Genomic DNA, 22,431 nt, shown 5'->3' with positions numbered 1-22,431 from the left:
GGGTACTTTCCAAACACCTAAAGTTAGTGTAGAAGGTGGGCTATGGGACCTAGGAGGAGTTAGTATTAGAACACAGTTCTTAACCACCGGACCCAGGGTGTAGATAAAGGACCATCATCACTTGGGATTGGATGTGGACTCAATCCCACGGTTGAGTTGAAACCGTCTGAGGGAAGGGACAAGGGGAAAGACAATTCAAACACCCAGGCATGAATCATCATGTTTAGTGAAAAGGGGAAACCGACAGTCAGTTTTGGTGCTTGGGGTAGATGTGAGTTACTTTCCAGGCAGCTTAGCGACATCTCAGTCATGTATGTGCAGATCTAGAATTTCAAAGGAGACGGGGGCTAAGGCAGCTCCGCGCCTCCTGGGAATGGCCTGTAATTAGAATTGTGGATGTGGAGGAGCTTGTCAGGACGTGAGGGGTGATGAGAAACCTAGGTGTGCGTCAGGTGTACAGGACTCAGTCTGCTGAGTGCAGGGTGTGGCCACGACAGAGGCCCAGAGAGGGGAGTGTTTCAAAGGGAAGGTCACCTGGGGTGAACGCACCAGTGACCAGACTGCCTGGGGATTTAGCACCACTAGTGACCTTAAGAGCAGTCTTTACGTTGGGCAGAGCTGGACAAAGTGAGACAGAGAGACCAGAACTAGGGCCCTAGGGCTGGGATGAATGGGATGAAAAGAGCTAACCAAGGGCAGGACAAAAGCCTGGCATGATCTCTAAATATAGCTGAGAGGGTCAAGACCAAACGCGGGCTTCTGTAATGGCACAACAGATGGTGTCCACTCAAGAGCGAGGGGAGGTCAGCTGAGAAGTTCAAGTGCAGGAAGGTGGACTTCATGCCTGAAGCTTCTAGGTCTGCGTTTGTGAGCACGGGGGAGGTGTGTGGAGGGAAGGGAAGTGGTTGAGGGAACCCAGGGCAGCCCACAGGCTGTGTGTGGGTGTGTGAGTGTGGGAAGGCTGTCCCAGAAGGGACACGGTCGTGAGAGAAAGGCTGCCAGCAACAAGGCATGGCTGGCCAGGTGTCAAATCCTACAAAGGTCACACAGAGTGAAGTCTGCCAAGTGAGTACTCCACGGATAGCAGCTCCCAGCACGCAGCCAGCTCCAACAGACTGCAGAGCCTTGGGAAGGAGGGCAGGGCCAGGAGGCAAGAGCAGCTTACACAGGAAGTCTGATGAGGGAGGAAAGGAACTTGAAATTCCAGGTGGACCAGGAAACAGGACAAGGTTCGGTCACCTGGGGAGATAAATATACTTTTTCTTGTCCCATTCATCCATCAAACTGATTTAAATACGAGGCTCCGACATCCAAATCCAAGATTAGCACTTGGGAGCTGTGTAAGGGGCTCCTGTCCTGACTGCAGAGTCCTATGCCTAACTGGAGCTCCCCCGAGGCTGACTACATGTGACATGGACCATGGGGGCTGCTGTCACTTCCGGAACAGCTCTGTTCTTTACCTTTGTCTTGCTGGCTGTGTAGCTCTGCTTATCCAATGACTCAGCCAACTATGGACCCCCACAGCCGAGGAGGAGCCTGGGGTGTGGGAGGTGGAAGCCCTAGTTTGTGGTAGCCCACTGCATGTAGCCATGATGTTCATTGAAGAAAGCCAGGACTCACTCAGGTTCCATTCCGTTTTATTATGGCCCTGCCCTTGTCTTCCAAAAAAGAAAGGTTATTTAACACACAACCCAAACACCCTTACCATGGATCTTGTTAACATACAGAGATCTCCCTGTTTCCTCCTTAGCACGTTACACCAAAACAGAAAATAAATCATTCAGCCCATTCCAGGGAAAAGCACCATTACAATAGGAAACGCAACATGTTAGGAATTGGACCAAATATAAAAACAGCAGGTCAGACCCTGAAAGAATGACTTCCAACATAAAAGGAACATAAATAGGCCCCCGAAAGTATATCTATATATATTCATGTGTGCACATATATATTAAAGAAATTTGGTTTCTACCCCCAAAGTTATTCAGAAATAACAACATTCCAACTGAGCTAAGGAAGGCTGGGTGCAAGAGCCACATCACAAAGGAGTGTGGCTTGGCCTTCCCTCTCTGTACTAACCATGCCTGCCAGTCAGTCCATCGCTAGGACACTTCACACCCTAGCCTAGCAGATCCAGTGTTTGTAGGAAAATGAGCCTGGGAAGTCCCAAAAGGCTGATCCCTGGGCAGCCTCAAAATCCAGTAACAGAGCCTAGGGCCTGGGGCTGATTCTGGAGCTTGGTCCTGCTGGAGGGACAAGCCTGGAGCCTAGGAATGCGATGGCCACCACCCTGGGTTTAACAGCCAGCCCTGCTCTGGGCTTTTCCCAACACCCTGTAGATCTTTGCAGTTTGCCCAGCCCAGGCCTTTCCCTAGGATCAATGGCTTTTAGATGGGAGACCCAGAGTTGGGACTTGGCTCTGTGAGCCTAGCGCCCATGTATGTATTCACATGTGCACACACATGCTTTAACGGAGGTCGACAGGTTGCAAGTGAGCATTCCTACTCAAGTAGTGTCTCTTCCTGTGTAAACTGGTTTTGCCACTGAATTCTAAGCAGTCCCCCTGCTAAAGAGATTTGTCCATTAGACACCAGCTACTGGAAGCTGGAGACATAGAAGATAAGTTACAGACCCTGGAGAGCAATCCTCTTAGGGCTTGGCACAGTGTTTCCATCAACCAACAGGATGACTGTGTGGGAACCCCATTCCCCTTTCCATACCCTTTCCTGGTACCCCGGGCAAACAGGAGAAAAGGCCATTGTCATCAGAAGGCGCACAGACAGTCTGGGGTTTGCAAGCCGCAGATCCAACGACAGGAGTCACACACAACCATACTCATACCACACTGTTTGTGGGTCCCCACCTGGCTCTGGGGACGCTGGTGTGCTCTTTGAACTGTTCCCTTGACCGAAGTCATCAGGGCCCCGGCTGACATGAGGAGCCAACTCAGGAGACCTACCAGGACTTTTGGTCAGGAGCCCCTCGCTGTAGCAATGCCCCGCGCCCCCATCTCCTTCTGAGGTGCTGAGCCCTGATCGCACAGGAGCGACGGTGGCTACCTCCCCCGAGTGTGGTGACACTCTGGGTTTTGTCCTGGCAGCAGGAGCCACAGTGGGAGAAAAGTGCTGGATCGGGGAATTGCTACCACTGCTACACGCAGCAGCAAGGGCTGGGGCAGTGGCAGACTGCTGTAGGGGGGCCAGCCTCTCCTCCTTTGGGGGAGCCAGAGAGAAGCGCCTTGTGTCCAATGGCCGGACACGAGTACCCGGGCCTGGAGAGGAGCTGTCGGCTTTTCCTGCCAGTGTAGTCCGTTCCCGGGTCAGACTGTGGGAGCCCTGCAAGCTGTGGCTGCCTGTGTCTCTGGTTCCTGCAGCCTCAGGACACCCAGGCTTCTGAGGAGACTCTGGCCTGCAGGCTTCTGGCCCACTGGCCCGGAGGAGGTCAGCCGAAGCCAGGCTGAAGGTTCTGCTCAGAGATGCGCTTCGGCTAGCAGGCATGTGGCAAGTCGGGGGCATCGTGGCTTGCCTGGGTCTACCCAGAGACAGGCTCTGGGGAGGCTGGACCTGTCTCGAAGGAACCCCAGCCAAGGCTTCCGCCTCAGACTGTCTCAAGTTGGGCTTTACATAATGCCCTGGCTTCAGCCGCTGCCCCTCAGAGGTGTTGACTGACATCTTGATGGTGGGAGCCACAAAGTTGGTGGGCATCTTGGCTCCGTCTTTCCTAGTTGGTCTTAGCTGGCCTCCCGTGGCTGAAGGATCATGGGCCTTCCGGAAGTTGTCACTAAGAAGGTCATCATGGCAGCTGGGAGTGTCCTGGGGAGGGGAGAGAACAGAGGTGGAAAATTAGGCCCGAGGGTCCTTGGGAGTCCAGACTGACATTTCTTTTTCTTCTGGGCTTCTAGGGATGCCCAGGAAGCAGTCTCGGATGTGGGGCCAGGAGTGCAGGAGACACTGGGTAAAGAACCCCAGACATGACCCAGGCAGATCACTGCCTAGGCAGACACAGAGGGAAGTGACTTCTCATAAAGTCACGGTTTTAATGCCCACAATGAGACCTGGGCAGAGCCGACTGTTTCAGTCCATTTCCTCCCTACAGTACAGAGCAGGAGGGAGAAGCTTTGGGGGGTGAATCAGCCCTTCTTTCTCCATCTATCCCACAGGCTTGGGCACTCACGAGGACAGGAGAGAAACAAGACACACACCACAACTGGCCCTGCCACCCGCATCTTCCTCTCAAGAACAGGAAGGGAGGAGGTGGAAGGCAGAGAGGTGGAGGGCCCGGAGTGGAGATGGCTCATCCCAGGGCTCCAGGAAACTGCTTCCCTAGGGCTCTGCTTCTCTCCAGGAGAACGTATCCTTTGCCACCAGCCTGGAAACAACACAGCTATGGGAGGCAAGATCTGTGACACTGGTAGGGTCTGTAGTCTGTAGTCTCACAGGCTGACAGAGGCAGCAGTCAAGGTGAGGTGTTCTTTCCAAGGCTGACAGGAGGGAGGCTGGCAAGACGGCTCAGGGAGTAAAAATGTTGCCACCAAGGCTGACAACCTGAGTCAGCTCTCCTGAACCCATTGGTGGAAGGGAAAAACCAACTCCCACAGCTGTCCTCTGATGTCCACCGTGCCACCGTGCATGTGTCCACACACACACGCGTGAACAGATAACGTCAATGGGAATAGGAAGAGATGGGAGCGCAGACAGGATGTGAAGCTCAGGGGCCGCCAGTTCCTGCTGTGCCCTGCAGGGGTGCCAGGCTGAAGGATGGAGCAGGGGTGCTCTCTGATGTGCCACGTGTGCTGTGGGCATCTAGGAGAGCTGTGAGCGCTAATGTCCACAGATGCCATTTATCGCCTCTGCCACCAGGCCCCGCCCTAGGCTTCATCTACGAAAACAAAACAAAATCAAAACGACAAAGAACAAAAGCCACCTCACCTGTTGTGGAATACCCCCTTACACTGTGTGAAGCTGTGTTACTGTGACGGGTTTAGTAAGAAAAACGGCCGATGGCTAGGCAGGAGGTATCACAGGGACTTCAGCAGAAAGCTCTGGGAAGAAAGGCAGGGTCTCCAGCCAGGTGGAGAGGAAGCAGGATGGGCAGTGCAGAGTAACGGTAGCCAAGCCACATAAAACAATATAGATTTAAAAATACGGGTTGATCTAAGTTGTAAGAACTAGTTAGGAACAGGCCTAAGCTAAGGCCAAGCTTTTATAATTAATAAGTTTCTGTCATTTTTTTTGTGAGCTGGAAGTCCAAAGAAAAATCTGTCTACATTCACCCAATTCCTAAAGCAGTCTGGCAGGGTTTGGGTCAAGCTGTGGAAAAGTACTTATGACAGACTGAAGAAATGAGGTCACGCAGGCCGCAAGCTGGAGCTTAGGCCACGGCTGTGTGACCCTGGGCCTCTTTCCACACAGCACGCCGCTTCTATTTTCATTTGGTCATTTGCTTCTGCTTGTGTGCAGGCGAGGCAGTCGGATCTCACCCTCCACCTGCTGGGGCAGGGCCTCTCACTTCTGCTGCTGCCCTGCTTGCCCAGGCTAGCAGCCCCTAAGCTTTTGTGGATAACCTCCCACCTCACTGGAGAAACACTGGGATTACCAATGTATGCCACCATACATCCAACTCAACTCTGTGTGTGGGTTCCAGGAACTGAACTCAGGCTTTTTTTTTTTTTTAAACCTGCTGAGCCCCCCACCCCCACCTCTGGCCCCTCTTGTCTTCTGCTGAAGTGACTTATAACTGCCATTTAAAATACGGTACTTGGCCTTCTACACATGCCTAAGCGTCCTACAGCATGTGTAAGTTCTTCGTGTTTGGAATCTCCAAATGCTGCTCTTCCAGTTCTTCCACCATTGGCACTCGCTCCTTCTCTATCAGTTTCTTTTCGCTACTACGTGAGGAAATGTGTGGCGTCTGTCTTTGTGTAAGCAAATTTCCAAGTCTCAAACACGCACCTTCACAACATCAGCCTTCCTGGCTACCCCAGGAACCCACCTTACGCCCTTTCCCCTAGGCATCGAAGGCTTGAGTGGGGACCCTACTGGGGGAAGGTTCTACTGGGGTTCAAACAAGCTAGCGGTCCTAGGCACTCAATGGAGGTGCGAGAGGCTATATGGCTGCCCACATCAGATTTCATTGGAAGCAGCTATAAAAGGCCTCGCATAAGCTGAGAAGAGGTGGGCGAGCCTATAGGACTTGCGGCTCTGTCACTGACAACAGGTCTGAGCCTCAGCCTTTCTTAGAACCTGTAAGGGGAGAGGACACAGACTGTTGTGGACACCACACCAAGACAAGAAGGAAGGCTCAGTTGCAGCCCCTGATTCCTGGACTGTGCCTTGTGCCAGCAGGTCATACGGTGCCCACTGAAATGATCTGAGCACCGCCTTGGACCCATGCAGTCAGAAACCCCAGTGTGCCTTGTCTCTGGCAAGTCTATTAGGCAATCTGGACCTACAGAAGGGTTCAGGAACCATTAACTCAGAAGCATCAACTTGCCAGGGTACTCTCCTCCTCAGCTGGAGATCTCCAGCATCTCGCATGAAGCCAGCACTCGACAGGCGGAAACAGTGCATGTTTCTCTCCTGTGTCGACCATGAAGCCAGGCACTGAGCAAACTTCTAGAGGAGTTAGTTGGCTTCACTGTGAAAACAGGCACCATGCCCACTGCCCAACAGATAGCAGGTACTCAATGAACACTCACGAGCAAGTATTTTATATACCCCATGCCTTTGGGCTCTCGTAGTATAGGCCGTAGATATTGCTACATAGATGAAATCTGTTTACTTAGGGGAAGTGTGTGTGGGGGGGAGACCAAAGCATTAACTCAACAGTTCTCAAGATCAAGATGGTATAGTTCACTCAAACACCCGAGACTCCCGTTACTAATTTCACACAGCATACTGCAGCCTATGGGTGGCCCTAAGACACTGAAGCCCTGAAGAGCACAGAGGACGGTCTGTCAACAGGCGGTCATGGGGAGGGGGGTGAGAAGCTACTGAGCACGCTGAAGCCACGAACCCAATCTAGCTAGGTTCTCAAAGATGGGGTAGGAGAGAGAGGGAGAGAGGGAGAGAGGGAGGGAGGGAGAGAGAGAGAGAGAGAGAGAGAGAGAGAGAGAGAGAGAGAGATGCTGGAGATCGAACCCAGGCTCATGCCGAAGCCACCCAAATACTCTACTAACTACATTCCCAACCCCTATTGCAGCCTATTCTCACAATGCGTGAGCAGACAAGTCTCTGATGGGTGGGTGGGTAACGCAGGTGTGTGTGTGTGTGTCTGTCTGAATGCAATGTGAAGACATGTATGTATGTGAAGGTCAAAGGAAAAACCTCTTCCAATGCTGTCTAACTTAATTTTTTTATTTTTATTTTTTTGGAGACAAGAGTTTTTCTGGCCTGAAGCTCACCAATTAGCACAGCAGGATGGCTGATGAGCCTCAGGGATCTACAAGTCTCTGTCCTTTCAGTGCTAAAATTACAAGGCGATAACTACCATGCCCGGCTCCAAGCAAGCTTTCATGCTTCTAAACATTTGAGCAAACAAAAGCAAACAAAAAAACAACAACAACAAAAAACAGTATTACGAATGGCACAAAGCCCTGGGTTCAATTCAGTAAAAGACACACACACACACACACACACACACACACACACACACACACGGCACGCACCCTGTTACATCATGGCATGTGAAAACCATATAGAATGAAAATGTCACAGTCAGGAGGTGGTGGTGTACACCTTTAATCCCAGCACTTGGGAGTCAGAGGCAGGCAGACCTCTATGAGTTTGAGACCAACCTGATCTACAAGAGCTAGCTCCAGAATAGGGTCCAAAGATCCAGAGAAACCCTGTCTCGAAAAACGAACCAAACAAACAAAACAAACAAAAACAAAACACAAAAAAGAAGAATTCAAATGTCACTGTGTGTAAGCTCAGTGTGTAAGCCATATACAGTCAAAGTCTGCATTCTCTACAGAGCAGAGCGAGACAGCTCTAATGAAACTACCCAAGGGTCTAAGGACCTGAGATGTTTACTCTGTGATCCTCGGAAAGCCTGTCCAAGCCACCAATGGCTGCTGGAGATGACACAGGCTAAGAGGCACTCAGCTCTGCCACAAACCCTGCCAGTGAGTGCTGGTCACAGGTTTGACCTGCTTGGTGTCCAAGGGGAAAGCAGTCCCTGCTGTCCCCCTCCTTACACCACTGGCTCTGCTGGACTCACCTGGGTGGGAGAGCCGCGGTTACTCTCCTCTAGAAATTCCTCCAAGGTGACCATCTCACTGCTGGGTGAGGCCGAGCGGGGCCGACCCCCGGTGTGGGCTGGAGCTGCACCTCTCTTCTGGACACTCTCCTGGGGGACAGGCCCGTTCCGGAGTGGGGGGTACTCGTGGCGACTGAGAACAGCACGTCCTGGGGTGCTGGGGTCCCTGCTGGGGATCAGGTCTGAGCTGCTGAAGCTCTCACAGCGGCTGTGCAGACGGTCAGAGGAACCTAGGAGGGCAACACAGGGCACAGGTTGATCTCACTCTCTCCCCTACTCCCTGGGGCTCACCTGAAACCATCCCAACTGGGAAAAGCTGCCCAAGCCCTGCTGTGCCCAGCCGTGATTCCTTCTTCAGTCACTAACACCACACCTCAACTCTTAATGAACTGGTGGAAAGGAAAAGAAACTTCCAGTAAAATTTAAAAGTGTATTTAAAATGTTCCCATCTCCTAGGCAGTATTCTCCATGTTTTATTATTTATTTAGTTAAGTTTTTTAAAAACTCTGTCTCATGTTGCACAGGCTGGCAGGTGACCTTGGAACTCTGATCCTCCTTTACCTCCCAAGTGCTGGGATTATAGGCATGCACCAGGTTTATGCAGTACTGGGGACTAAACTCAGGGTTTCATGCATGCTAAGCTAACACTCTATCAACTGAGCTATTCCCTAGTTGTTTTTCTATTCTTTGTTTGTGGGGAGGGGAGGTTGAGACAGGTTTCTCTGTAGCTTTGGAGCCTGTCGTGGCCTATTTTTCTATTCTTAAAACAAAACAAAACAAAACCCCTCCCAGGACTAACAACAACTACCTTTGTGTCACAAGAGACAGACACTCCAGTTGCTGGCAAGTGTGAGTGCTGAGGTATAAGGTTTACACTGGAGCAGGAAGCCCGGTGCAGACGGACTGACGGACGGGTGGGGCGCCTCTCAGCTTCACCAGTCTGCACATCCTCCTTGCTCAGCAACAGTGCCCATCTCTTCTACACTGCTCCAACGTCAGTATGTGTGACACCGCAGCGAGCCGTGACGTTGAAATGACTAACCCTGGCACGCTCATCAGCTCTCACCCACCCACATACTAAAAGTTCACTCGGCACACAAACATGCAAGGTCACTCTTGCAGGAGTCAGTCATGTAGAAGTGAAGAAGAAAAAAAATCTCAAGCAATAAAGTCCGGTGACAGCATATGTTCTCTTCAAATGTGGAGATGGGATGGGTGGTGTGGCGCACGCCTTTAATACCAGCACTCAGGAGGCAGAGACAGGCAGATCTCTGAGTTTGAGGCCAGCATGGTCTACAGAGCTAGTGTCAGGACAGGCTCAAAACAAACAAACAAAACAAACAAAAACCAATCAAAAAAAAAATAGAACACCCAAAACCAAACCACAAAAACACCACAAATGTGGGGGGCAGGGGTCCAAACATGAAAACAGACCATGAAATAAACTTAAAATTTTAAATTTCTGTTAAAGAATCAAATTCGGCCTGGGGATGTACCTCAGTTGGCAGAGTGTTTGGCTAACACGCATGGCGTTCAGGGTTGGAGTCCCAGCGTCGCACAGGCTAGCATGGCGGCACTCTGGCCTTGGCTCTAAAGTGAGCTGGAGAGCAGCCTGGGACACGAAACTCCTCTTCTAAAAGAAATCCCACTTGTTCTCGGTTCTGCGTGGGAAAGAGCACTGATCCCTCTCTCTATCCCACAGAGCTTGGGCCCAGAGGAGCTGTGACTTATTCATGTCCTCGGGGTAGGCAGCCCTAATCTCCCTGGCCTGTGCCTGGAACCTTGGTGTAACCTATGACTGCACCAGATGTGCCTCCAGCCCCGCTAAGCAGATCTGAACTCTAAGAATGGTGTGAGTCCGGAGCTGAACGTCCTAATAAATGCTTGCCTTACCCTTGAGGCTCAGGGGTGAGCTGTTGCTGGATGTGTTCCTGCTGCTCTCCAAGCTGTTTGGCCGCGACACTGAGAAGAAACGACTGTATTTAATACAAAGGGCCAATGGCCAGGTAGATCCCAGGTGAATATCCCGACTCGAGGAAGAAAACATAACGAAGTAACTCTACACCAGTTCAGGCCAGGGCTCTCGGGCAGGGAGGTCCGCAGGATGCTGCATATACTCTTCTGAGGCAACTGGCTTCAGCAACAGAGAGCTAGACACAGCACGCAGCAGGCAGCCATAACTGGCAGAGCTAGGTCTCTATCTGTCACCAGGTCTAGGCATCTAGTTTAAAACGGCAATGAAACAGGCCACATCACAGAATTCTAGCACAAAAAGTACATAGGGGCTCTTCTGGGCAAACCCAGGACTGGAGCTTAGAGACCACCTCTCACTGCACAGAACTTTCTGGAACACATGCCCACAGTCCTGTCAGCAGTGAGGTACTATCCAAGGCAGGAGGTGCACACATGTATGTGCAAGCAGAAGTGTGTGTCAGAGTGTCTCCTGTAGGTGATGCCGGGATGTCTGTCTACATGCTGCCTGCATTTCTTCAGCCGCTTTCGGTCACCTTCCTCAAACATTCATCTGCTCTAAATTGAAAACTCAAGGCTCCTAGTAACAAAGGCAGAGGGACCCAGCCTTCATGACCGTGGGTGTCAGCCTGAGCCAGTCTGCAGTCATCACTCTGCTTCAGGTGCAGAGGGCAGCACGCCACTCCTTGCCCTGGCTGGACCATCCCTTTAGGGTCCACCTGCAGCAGCCGGTACCAGTGTCAGGTGAGAAAATACCTCCGCTGCTGGGCTCTGAGCCCCAAGGGACAGGGGTAATGTTCTAACATCTCTGTAGCTCTGGAGTCAAGTGCAATGTGTAACAGCACCGGGCAAGCCTTCAGAAACACTAGAAGGCCCCTGGCTTGCTGTCCTCAAGGGGCGTCAGCCCGGGTGTCTACACAGGCCTAAGTACCAAGTGTGGTAGGCCTTGGCACAGAGCAGGCATCTGGACACATCTGTTGGCTAAGTGTTTAGGGATGAGCCAAAGAAGACTTGGAGCTTGGGAACAGTATTGAACCAAGACCCTTGGTGGAGAGGCAGTCGGAACAAACGCAGGCTGTTCTGTAACAGGTACAGGGTGTGCTAAACGGAAGCATCTATGTTTATTATTTAATTTTGGTTTTGAGTTAGTGCCTTATTAGGTAGTTTAGGGTAGCCTTGAACACACAAACCTCTCATCTGAGTCTCCTGAGAGCTGGGATCATAAGCCTGAACCATCATGCCCACTCACCCAAGTTCATTAAACAATTTTTTTTTTCATATTCCAAACAATGAAACTGCAGGAGTCGGGAGGTATATGAAGAACCTCATGGCCAGGCAACCAGTCACTAAACTGGCTCCACAGTGAGCTGGTGCACTTGAAAGGGCCCCCTCCTACTACAGGGTCCCCTACTCTGGTAAAGACAGAAGGGTTCCTGGACCAAGAGCCCTCATGAAAGAGCCTGTCTTTACCCACAGAATCAATCATAAATAACAAACACCAACATTGTCACACTCTCTAAAGAATGGGTAGAAGACAAGGCTGGCTTCCTCAACAACTCCAAGCACATCAGAAATAAACTGAACCAATGTAAATCTCCAAGGTTTCCCTTTTAAAGAATTTCTTCCTACACTTTAGGGTTTACGTTTTTTTAAACATATTTATTAGTGTGTGTGATGTGTGTGTGAGGGCATGTGCAGAGGTCGAAGGACAAAACTGCAGGAAATGGTTCCCTTCCATCATGTGTCTCCTGGGAATAGAATTCAGGCCATTAAGCTTGGTAGCAAGTGCCCTAACTCACTGAGACACCCCACTAGCCCACTGCTTTTTAGTTTTTAAAACATTATTTTTAAACATTTATTTGTGTGCACGCATGCATGCGTGCATGTGTGTGCATGTGTACACACATGTGTATGGAGGTCAGAGGACAAATGCAGTAGCTGGTTCTCTCCTTTGACCCCATGGGTTATGTGATCAAACTCAAGTTGCCACACCTGCACTTGGCAAGTGCCCTTACACACTGAGCCATTTTGTCAGCCCCCTAGAATTCCTTTTTAAAAACTGGGAACTAGAGACCACTGTGAGAAGTGTGAGCATCAGCATGGCAATGAAAACTACAACGACAGCAGTGGCCTCCACAAATTACCTGACCATGGGAGCCTCAGCCCCACTAACACCTGGAGGAACGACCCTCTGAGCCTTGGGCCCATAGGCACCTGGAGGAACGGTATCCAAAGTATCTCCTCTGCCTACACCTGAAGAAGTAATCAAGGAAGCCACAGCCCCCAACTACACCAACTGAAGGAAAATGGAGTCCCCTGAAACATAGGCTCCACCTGTTCCGATTGGAGAAAGAAATGGGTAGACAGCAACCTAACGAGCAATACAGCACCATCAGGAACTAGTGTTTCTACAACAGCAAGACTTGAACATCCCAACACAGATGAAGCAGAAGAAAATGACCTTAAAAATAATTTTATGAAGATGATAGAGGACTTTAAAGAGGAAATAAAAAATTTCCTTAAAGAAATGGAGGAAAAAGGAATAGATAACCAAAAAAATTGGAAGAAATCAACAAATACCTTGAAGAAAATCAAGAAAAAGCAATCAAACGGGAAAGAAACAGTTCAAGGCTTGAAAACTGAAATAGAGGGAGAAAAAAAATAAACACAAATGGAGGGAAATCTGGAGACGGAAAACCTGGGTAAACAATTAGGAACTATAGAGCAAGCATAAACAACAGAACGCAAGAGATGAAAGAGAGTCTCAGGCACTGAAGATACAATAGAGGAAATAGATTCATTGGTCAAAGAAAATGTTAAATACAACAAATTCTTAACATAAAATATCCAGGAAATATGAGATACCATGAAAAGACTGAACCTAAGAATATGAACTGAAGAAATCCAGCTCAAAGGCACAGAAACTATGCTCAACAAAATCATAGAAGAAAAGTTCCCAACCTAAAAAAGTATGTGCCTATAAAGGTACAATAAGCTTACAGAGCACCAAATACACTAAACCAAAAAAGTCCCCTTGCCACATAATAATCAAACCACTTAACATATAGACTAAAGAAAGAATATTAGGAACTGCAAAGGAAAAAGGCCAAGTGACATATGAAGGCAGACCTATCAGAATTGCACCAAACTTCTCAACAGAAACAATGAAAGCCAGAAGGTCCTGGTTAGGTCGCATTATACAGACACTAAGAGACCATGATACAACTCCATATTACTACATCCAGCAAAACTTTCAATCAACATAGACGGGAAAAAAACCAAGATATTCCATGACAAAACCAGATTTAATCAAATTCCAACCCAAGGAAATTAGCTACCCCTACAAAAACACAGGCAATAATCTCACACCAACAAAATCCAAAAAAGAGAAACATACACACACCACCAACAACAACAAAAATAACAGGAATTAGCAATCACTGGCCATTAATACCCCTTAATATCAACGGACTCAATTCACCTATAAAAAGACACAGGCTAATAGACTGGATACAAAATCAGAATCCATCCTTCTGCTGCATACACGAGACACACCTCAACTACAAAGACAGACATTACCTCAGATGGACCTAAGAAACAAGCTGGTGTAGCTATCTAACAAAATGGACTTCAAACCAAAATTAGTCAAAAGAGATGAAGGTCATTTCCATATTCATCACAGGAAAAATCCACCAAGATGAAGTCTCAGTTCTGAACATCTATGCCCCAAATACAAGGGCACCCACATCTGTAAAAGAAACATTACTAAAGCTTAAACCACACACCAAGCCACATACACTAACAGTGGGAGACTTCAACACCCCGCTTTCACCACTGGATAAGTCTGCCATACAGAAACTTAACAGAGAAAGGAACTTACCGATGTTATGACTCAAATGGACTTAACAGACATCTACAAAACATTTCACGCAAATACAAAAAAAAAAAATCTTCTTCTCAGCACCTCATGGATCCTTCTCCACACACTCGGTAACAAAGCAAACCTCAACAGTTACAAAACAACTGGAATAACCCTGTGTCTTATTGGATCATCATGGCTTAAAATTAGAATTCTACAACACTAATTGCAGAAAGCTTACAAACTCATGGAAACTGAACAACACTCAACTGAATCATTACTGGGTCAAGGAAGAAATAAAGAAATTAAAGACTTCCTAAAATTCAGTGAAAATGAATCCACAATATACCCAAATTTATGAGACACAATGAAAGCAGTGCACTAAGTTCATAGCACTAAACGCCTAAAGAAGCTGGAAAAAAAAATCCCACACTAGTGAGTTAACAGAACACCTGAAAGCTCTAGATCAAAAAGAAGCAAACTCACCCAGAAGATGAGAGGAAATAGCCAAACTGAGAGCTGAAATCAACAAAATAGAAACAAAGAAAACAATACAAAGAATCAATGAAGCAAAGGGTTGGTTCTTCCAGAAAAACAAAATAACAACAACAAAAATTGACAAAATAGACAAACCTTTATTCAAACTAACCAAAAGACAGAGAGAGAATATCCAAATTAACAAAACCAGAAAAGAAATGGGGGACATAACAATGGACACAGAGGAAATCCAGACAAATTAGTTGTCTGAAATTGTTCCAAACAGAAACAGAAGGAGCATTGCCAAACTCTTTCTACAAGGGTACAGCTACCCTGTTACCCCAACCACACAAAGATACAACTAAGAAAGAGAATTTCAGACCAATCTCCTTCATGAACATTCATACAAAAATACTCAATAGAATACTGGCAAACTGAATCCAAGAACACAACAGAAAAATCATTCACTATGACCAAGTAGGCTTCATCCCAGAGATGCAGGGATGGCTCAACATATGAAAATTGGTCAATGTAATCTACCACATAAACAAACTGAAAGGAAAAAAATCCACATGATTATCTCATTAGATGCTGAAAAGCCTTGGACAAAATTCATTACCCGTCATGATAAGTCTTGGAGAGAGCAAGGATACAAGGAACATAAATGGAGAGAAACTCAAAGTGATCCCACTGAAATCAGGAACAAGACAAGGCTGTCCACTCTCTCCGTATCTATTCAATATAGTACTTGAAGTTCTCACTAGAGCAGTAAGAAAAATAAATAAGTAAAAGGAGAACAAGGGGATATAAATTAGAAAAGAAGTCAAACTTTCACTATTTGCAGATGATATGACACTTTGCATAAGTGACTGCAAAAATTCCACCAGGGAACTCCTACAACTGATAAACACTTTCAGTAATGTAGCAGGATACAAGAGTTCTCCTATACACAGATGATAAACAGGCTGTTAAAAAAAAACATTCAGAGAAATAACACCCTTTGCAATTGCCACAAATAGCATAAAATGCCTTGGGGTAACTCTAACCAAACAACTGGAAGACCTGTATGACAAGAACTTTAAATCTTTGAAGAAAGAAATCTAAGAAGACATCAGAAAATGGAAAGATCTCTCATGCTCTTGGACAGGTAGGATAGTGAAAATAGCAATCTTACCAAAATCTGTATTGCAATCTACAGATTCAATGAAATACCCATGAAAATCCCAGCAAAATTCTTCACAAACCTCGAGAGAACAATACACAACTTCAAATGGAAAAACAAAAAACCCAGAATAGTCAAATCAATCCTGTACAATAAAGGAACTTCTGAAGGCATCACAATCCTTGACTTAAAACCCTACTATAGAGCTACATTAATGAAAACACCCTGGTATTGGCATAAAAAAAGACACATGGATTAATGGAACAGAATTGAAGACCTGGATATCAACCCACACACCTATGAATACCTGATTTTGAACAAAAAAGCCAAAATTGTAAAAGGGAAAAACGAAAGCATCTTCAACAAATGGTGCTGGCATAACTTATTATCAACATGTAGAAGAATGCAAATAGATCCACACCTATTAAAACTCAAGTCCAAATGGATCAAAGATCTCAACATGAAAGCAACCATATTGAACCTCATAGAAGAGAAAGTGGGAAATAGCCTTGAACGCATGGGCACAGGAGACCACTTCCTAACTGTAACTCCAGCAGCACAGACACTGAGAGAAACAATTAATAAATGGGACCTCCTGAAACTGAGAAGCTTCTGTAAAGCAAAGGACACGGTCAACAAGACAAAACAACAGCCTACAGAATGGGAAAAGATCTTCACTAACCCCACATGTGACAGAGGGCTGATCTCCAAAATATATAAAGAACTCAAGAAACTAGACATTAAAAGAACAAATAATATAATTTAAAAAAAATTGGGTACAGATCTAAACAGGGAATTCTCAACAGAAGAATCTCAAATGGCCAAAAGTTACTTAAGGAAATGTTTAACATCCTTAGCTATCAGGGAAATGCAAATCAAAACAATTCTGAGATACCATCTTACACCTGTCAGAATGGCTAAGATCAAAAGCACCAATGACAGCCTATGCCGAGAGGATGTAGAGTACGGGAAAACCTAGACAACAAAGAAGACCCTAAGAGAGACACACAGGGATCCACTCTGGAAGGAGAAAAAGACAAGATCTCCTGAATAAATTGGGAGCATGTGAGGTAGGGTGGAAGGTGGAAGGGTTGTGAATTGTAGGCCAATTGTTTTTGCTTTATGTGTCTAAAAATCCAATTATGAGTGAATTCATATTATATTTGTCTTTCTGGGTCTGAGTTACCTCACTCAGTATGGTTTTTTCTAGTTCTGTTCATTTGCCTGCAAATTTTAAGATGTCATTATTTTTTACTGCCGAGTAGTACTCCATCGTATAAATGTACCACTTTTTCCTTATCTGTTCTTCAATTGAGGGGCATGTTCTGCTTATTATGAATAATGCTGCTATGAACATGGTTGAGCAGATGTCCTTATGGTATGACTGAACATCGTTTGGGTATATGCCTAAGAGTGGTATTGCTGGGTTTTGAGATAGATTGATTCCTAATTTTCTGAGAAATCACCGTAATGATTTCCAAAGCAGCATCCTCCAGGTGTGCCAGGGAGTCCTGGTGACCAATGCAGGGAACATGTTTTAGGAAGCCCTGCACTTTGCCCTTGCTCAGGTCCCACGTGCCTGTGGTAACACTGAGTTGTATGACATCTCAGAGTTTTCAGAGGCTTCTAGGGGGGCAGAAGCCTGGAGAGGCTGTCAAGTAGAACTGCGTGGGCGGAGGAAAGCAGGGCAGAGAGGCAGGCTCAGAGACGCTCCAGGCCCTGCCTCTCCATGTCCACCATAACAATTCCACCCTCACCTCTCTTGTGTGCTAGATATCCATGACGCCTGTGCCACTTGGCTTAAACTCAGAGTGCGACCAACAAAAACCCACCTAAACCACACCGGCTACTCACCTGGCTGCCGGTGGTAGGGCCCCTCAGGCTCCATGGAAGGCTCACAGAGATTGTCTTCTGAATTACAACCTAAGGAGAGAATAAAGTTAATGTGTTATGGTTTCTAGAATACCTACAACCCACAAGGAAAACCCTGGGGTCCCGGGCTACATGACCAGTTCAGGCCTTTGTTCAGCCCCTGAATCAAGCAAGCAAGAGAAGGTCCAAGGGGTGAGGGAGGGATATGGATGGTGCCCCCGCTCATCTGTCTACCTGGGAAGAGAAGACGGGCTAATGCACTGGACTGACCCCATCTATCTCAAGTCATACTTTGTGCCTGTGCATGAAGGGCAGGTGAGCTCTGGCCCTGGGGCCAGGGAAAGCGGCTAAGAGTCTAGTGCCCCAGGACCTTTCCAACTCCCACAGCTAGCAGCACCAAAGGCAGAGGGTGTGCGACCATCTTTAAGGGCCACAATGACATCAAGTTGGGGGAGGGAAGGAAAGAAAAAGAGCAGACAACTGGGACCCACCATCTAAGGGGGGGGAGGGTGAGTAAGCCTAGAGCCCTCAGCCCTCAGACAAGATATTAGTCAGCAAGAGGCCTCTCCAAGATTGCCTGTTTCTATCTGAACACTAAATACGGGGTCATCTCTGAAAAGATCTCCATACTGAAATCAGTTACCTACCCGCTGGCAACAAGTGTCCAGACTGTGAACTCAGGGACCCCATGAGTGTTGCTTGTGTTTTACTTATAGCACCAAGATTGTGCATGCTTCCTTCCAAGGCTGAGTGTATAGGCGTAACCCCAAAGAGGCCATCATATTCAGCTGTTTCTTTTTTCCTTTATTTTATTTTCGTATTTTCATCTTTCTTCAATCATATGGAGGGGGCGGTTCCCTTCTGTTTGTGTATTCTAGACTTTCAAACGCTTCTCTCTGGCCATCACTTCTTTCATAGCATCCTGTTCTTGTTTCGCGACCACAGTAACTTTTCTTACCACCATCAGGCAATTTAACACTTCTTCCAAACACCCCAGTTTATGCCAGTGACTTCTCTATTGGCTTTTCCTCTGTTAGGGGCTGCAGGCTCTCATGTGTCTACAGAATCCTTGAGCCTCTGTGGGCTTCATGTGACATCTGACCAAGCCATTTGCCTGGGGATCTCTTCAGCTAGTGAGACTCAAAGCCTACCGATTTTTCTCCTGGGGTGTGTACAGACACTGGAGTGCCAGGATATAGCTATCTGCAAAGCCCTCACTGATGTTGTTGTTTTTGGTACGGGACATTTGCCCTTGGTTCTGTCAACAGACTTCTGGGTTAGAGACCCTCTCATTCATCTTTTCTAGAGAAAATATCTTCTGACTCCAGGGAGCTGCCTGGTATCAGCCCAACCCTGGAAACACCAATGCCTGAATGCTCTTGCTGATGGGTCCTGAGGCTTTTCTCGTGGTACTTGGGCCTACTGATGGTTGAATTATTTATCCAAACTCACTTGGCTGGTTAGCAGAGGCAAGGCTTGCACCAATTTGTGACTCAGAAGTCTTCGTCAGCTTTTCCCCTCTGAGAATATCTCCGGTCCCAGGCCCAGAGCTCATCCTCTAGAGAAGTCATACTCACCTTTGGTGCGGCCTGGGTGCTTGGGGACTGAGGTGGAGCTGGAAGGGGCTGCCATGATGGCTGAGGTTGAAAAAGTCCGGGAGCCAGGCTCTGAGGGCCAGGACTTCACAGCTGGGTCCGTGGAGGCATCTGTGCGATCAACACTGCCTCCTCGTGGAGACCCTCGCTTTGGTTTTAGATCCCCGGAGCCTGGGGCAGAAGACATTGAGAAATGAGGTCGTGAGCCCGAGTCAAGACTGGGCAAGCACACGGAGGCCCGAAGCAGGTGCGGCAGGGCACAGAGACTACAGAGACACAAGCTGGGTGGCCCCCAGCTGGGACTGAGAGTAGGAGGCTACCACAAGGCTAGCTCAGATTCCAGTGTGGCCACATGGTTAGCACTGGGGGACTGGTGGGGAAGAACACAAGAGGAGAAATAAAATGTTGGGGATGATCCAAAAGTCAACTACGGGGTATGCTTTCTGTGATCCTCTACAAATTCTGTCCCAACAACCTGAACAAGTACCTGCAGCTGTCTCCAACCCTGCCATTGGGGTGCTAAGGGCCCTGCCAACTGGTTCCTTGGGGTATCAAAAGGAAGTTCACTGACAAGCTCACCACAGTTTGTTCTCAGAAACGAAACAAAAAACCCCCAAAAACTTTAATCTCTGCAAGGTGGTTTTTACCTTGTATCTTAGGTTTTTATGCAGTGCTAAATTTTCTGCTACAACCTAATTTCTCAATGTCTTCTGCCCCAGGCCCCGGGGATATACCTGCTGAAATTAAGCAATATTGTTGAAAAGCACTACCTCTAAAAACAAACAAACCAACACCCCCTGCCCCAAAACACCTAACCAAAACAGACAACCAGGAGGAGTGAGTGTGGGATCTCCAGATACAAAATATAAATGAGCAGGGAGGGCCGAGGGCACAATGAGATGGCATCATATGTAAGACCCAGGGTGCGAGCCCAGAAAAGAGAATAACCCCGAACAAACAAAAGAAAACACGGGAGCACTCCCAGCAGCTGGCCGGGCTGCAGGTGGAAGTTGCTCTCGCATGACCTGGACTCCTCAGCCCTTCCACTCCAGAGTTCTTCTGCGTGTGGTCTCAAGGCTCAGATCTTAGGATCTGAACTAAGGAGGAGATTAGATTTTGGATGCTAACCCTGATGAGAAGCAAGACTCAAGTCTGGTAGAATGGATAGTGACGAGGCCTTCCTGTGGGTTAGGTGAAAATGAAGCTCCAGAAGGGGGTGGAGACGGGTAGACAGGCTGCATGAGCACCAGACAGACAAGCACAATTCCAACGGCATGCGAGGAAGACAGACTCTGGGATCAGGTGCCATGATGGCTTGGTGTTCTTAAAGACAGGGTCACAAGCTGAAGTCAGCGGCAATGATAACCAACCTTAACGCTGTCATGGCTGCAGGTTTATATGGTCACCTGATTTCTACGGTGACACTTCTTTTCCATGTGCAGCACAGTACTGACAATAACCTTTCCTTTTCAAGATAAAGTGAAGTGCAAGCACTGAGTCACTTTAAGGGAGAACATATAATAACCATATAGCAGAAGGGGCCACGGCCCAAATCACAGAGCCGTGGTGTGAGGCAGACAATGACGGTGGTGGTGACCTCTCTGGCCAGCATCTTCCCCTGCTCTGGGTGTAACTTAAGTCCTGATATATGGTCTGTCCACTATGGCTTTGATTTCACCATCCACGATGTCAAAGAATCACAACAGAGTCATAAAACTCCACTCTGGCTGGGCAGAATCAGCTCAATTATTCAAAATGCTAGAAAAGAGCAGGCCATCCTTCAAAACACAGAACTGGGGGCTTAGGAGCGGAAGGCAGCAGCTGTGTTCTGACCAAGAGAGGGGAGCAAAGCTGAGCTGCTTAAGAATAAATCTTTAGAAAGGCAGCTCACCGGCTGGCGGTACCTCAGGAGCACAGCGACAGCAAACCACGCCTGCGTTGCACGGGCACAACAGAAGCTTGCAGATGCAGGGAGGGGGAGCAAACACGAGGCCTCTTCACTTACTTAGCATGGGTCTCCTGGCCCAAGGACAAGTAAATGCACGTACATCCTGAGGGTCCCCTAAAACTGTGCTGTGCTGAAGAATGGTCCAGGGAGCATGAGAACTCATCTTCTATTTTGCAATCAGAATCCACGATGGCTACTTTGTAACTGGGGTGAGGAACAGGGGTCCATTAGGGACCACGTGGCCTTTAGGGACTAACTTCCTTTGGTTGGCAGCATGAATTTTAGAAATGAAGGAGGGATACATGATGAAGACACATGGTAAAGGAGGGGGTCAGAAGTCCCCAATGTCTGAGAAAGAGACAGACTCGCTGGGAGAGGATGGGATGTCAGAGGAAGACCAGAACCGCAGACGTTTAGAGAGAGCTGGGTGGGCCGTCGGAGACTTGTCTTTATCCTTGCTTTTGCTTCTCAAAAAGGGACTCTTTTTGCGCTGGGATGCTAAATTGTTATCATTGTGATAACCCAGAAGAGGAAAAACAAAAAACAAACAAATGAAATGAACAATAATCACAATGAATCTAGGCTAGCGAAAAGTACTTTAGGAAAGCGGAGTCCTGTCCAGTCAGTACCCAATACCTGGGCCAGAACCATTTATGCTGTGACTCAATTTAATTTAGTGGCACACTGGTGCCAACCATAGCTCTGAGGCACATCAGGAGAACGATACGTTGCCCCAGGAGCAGTCGGTTTAGATGACTTTTCAATTTCAGTGTGTTAAATTATTAAATACGAATGCTTATTAACATGGAAGCCAGCTCTCTTACTCATTCATTTTAATGACAGGTTCCCTGACAACTCATTGGACACACCTAATGACATGCTGGCCCACCGTCAGGGTACAGTCTGCCTGAAGCACTCACAAAAGCCTGTAATTCTAGAATCTCTTCCTTTGGCAACATGAGTTTAGAAAACACTCAAATATCTTTTCACCCCCCCTCCACCCGAGACCTGAAGGAATGATTTCCTTTCAGATCCCCCATGTTCTCCACTCCTTGAAGTGGAGCTCCTGACCGTCCCTGTCAGGGTATTCACTGCTCCAACGGATTTCTGGTTTAGGATTAAAGTGGACGCCAGACTCTACTATTTCTTTTGCCACAGCACCACCTAGTGATCAAATCCCACATTACAGACTAAGGGTTTCAGGTTAGTGACCACAGCTGAGGGAAAACTTCAGGCTGTGCCAACTCAGGAGTCTGAGGCTGAGATGCTGGGCTTGGATCTCTCTTAC

The 22,431-nt window shown here is 47.7% G+C and overlaps 1 protein-coding gene across 3 annotated transcripts in view; it reads right to left on the bottom strand.

Moving 5' to 3' along the window:
* Positions 1-1,620: 1,620 nt before the first annotated feature.
* Positions 1,621-22,431, bottom strand: part of Ccdc88c (coiled-coil and HOOK domain protein 88C) — a 128,323-nt gene continuing 107,512 nt past the window's right edge. For 2 of the 3 annotated variants that reach the window (XM_087911573.1, XM_087911574.1), the window contains 6 exons: positions 19,178-19,366; positions 17,583-17,651; positions 10,153-10,221; positions 8,221-8,489; positions 7,796-7,846; positions 1,621-3,812 (listed from right to left, as the gene is read on the bottom strand). In XM_087911573.1, the coding sequence (XP_087767699.1) occupies positions 2,820-3,812; positions 7,796-7,846; positions 8,221-8,489; positions 10,153-10,221; positions 17,583-17,651; positions 19,178-19,366 (1,640 nt within the window). In that variant the 3' untranslated portion in view covers positions 1,621-2,819. The remainder of the gene's footprint in view (positions 3,813-7,795; positions 7,847-8,220; positions 8,490-10,152; positions 10,222-17,582; positions 17,652-19,177; positions 19,367-22,431) is intronic. The other variant, XM_048449450.3, reaches the window with a different exon arrangement.

This window comes from Myodes glareolus, chromosome 11 (assembly GCF_982192425.1).
Source record: "Myodes glareolus chromosome 11, mMyoGla1.1, whole genome shotgun sequence".
Lineage (NCBI taxonomy): Eukaryota > Metazoa > Chordata > Mammalia > Rodentia > Cricetidae > Myodes > Myodes glareolus.
The sequence above is the reverse complement of the archived record's forward strand: the minus strand, read 5'-3'. Positions and strand labels throughout refer to the sequence as shown.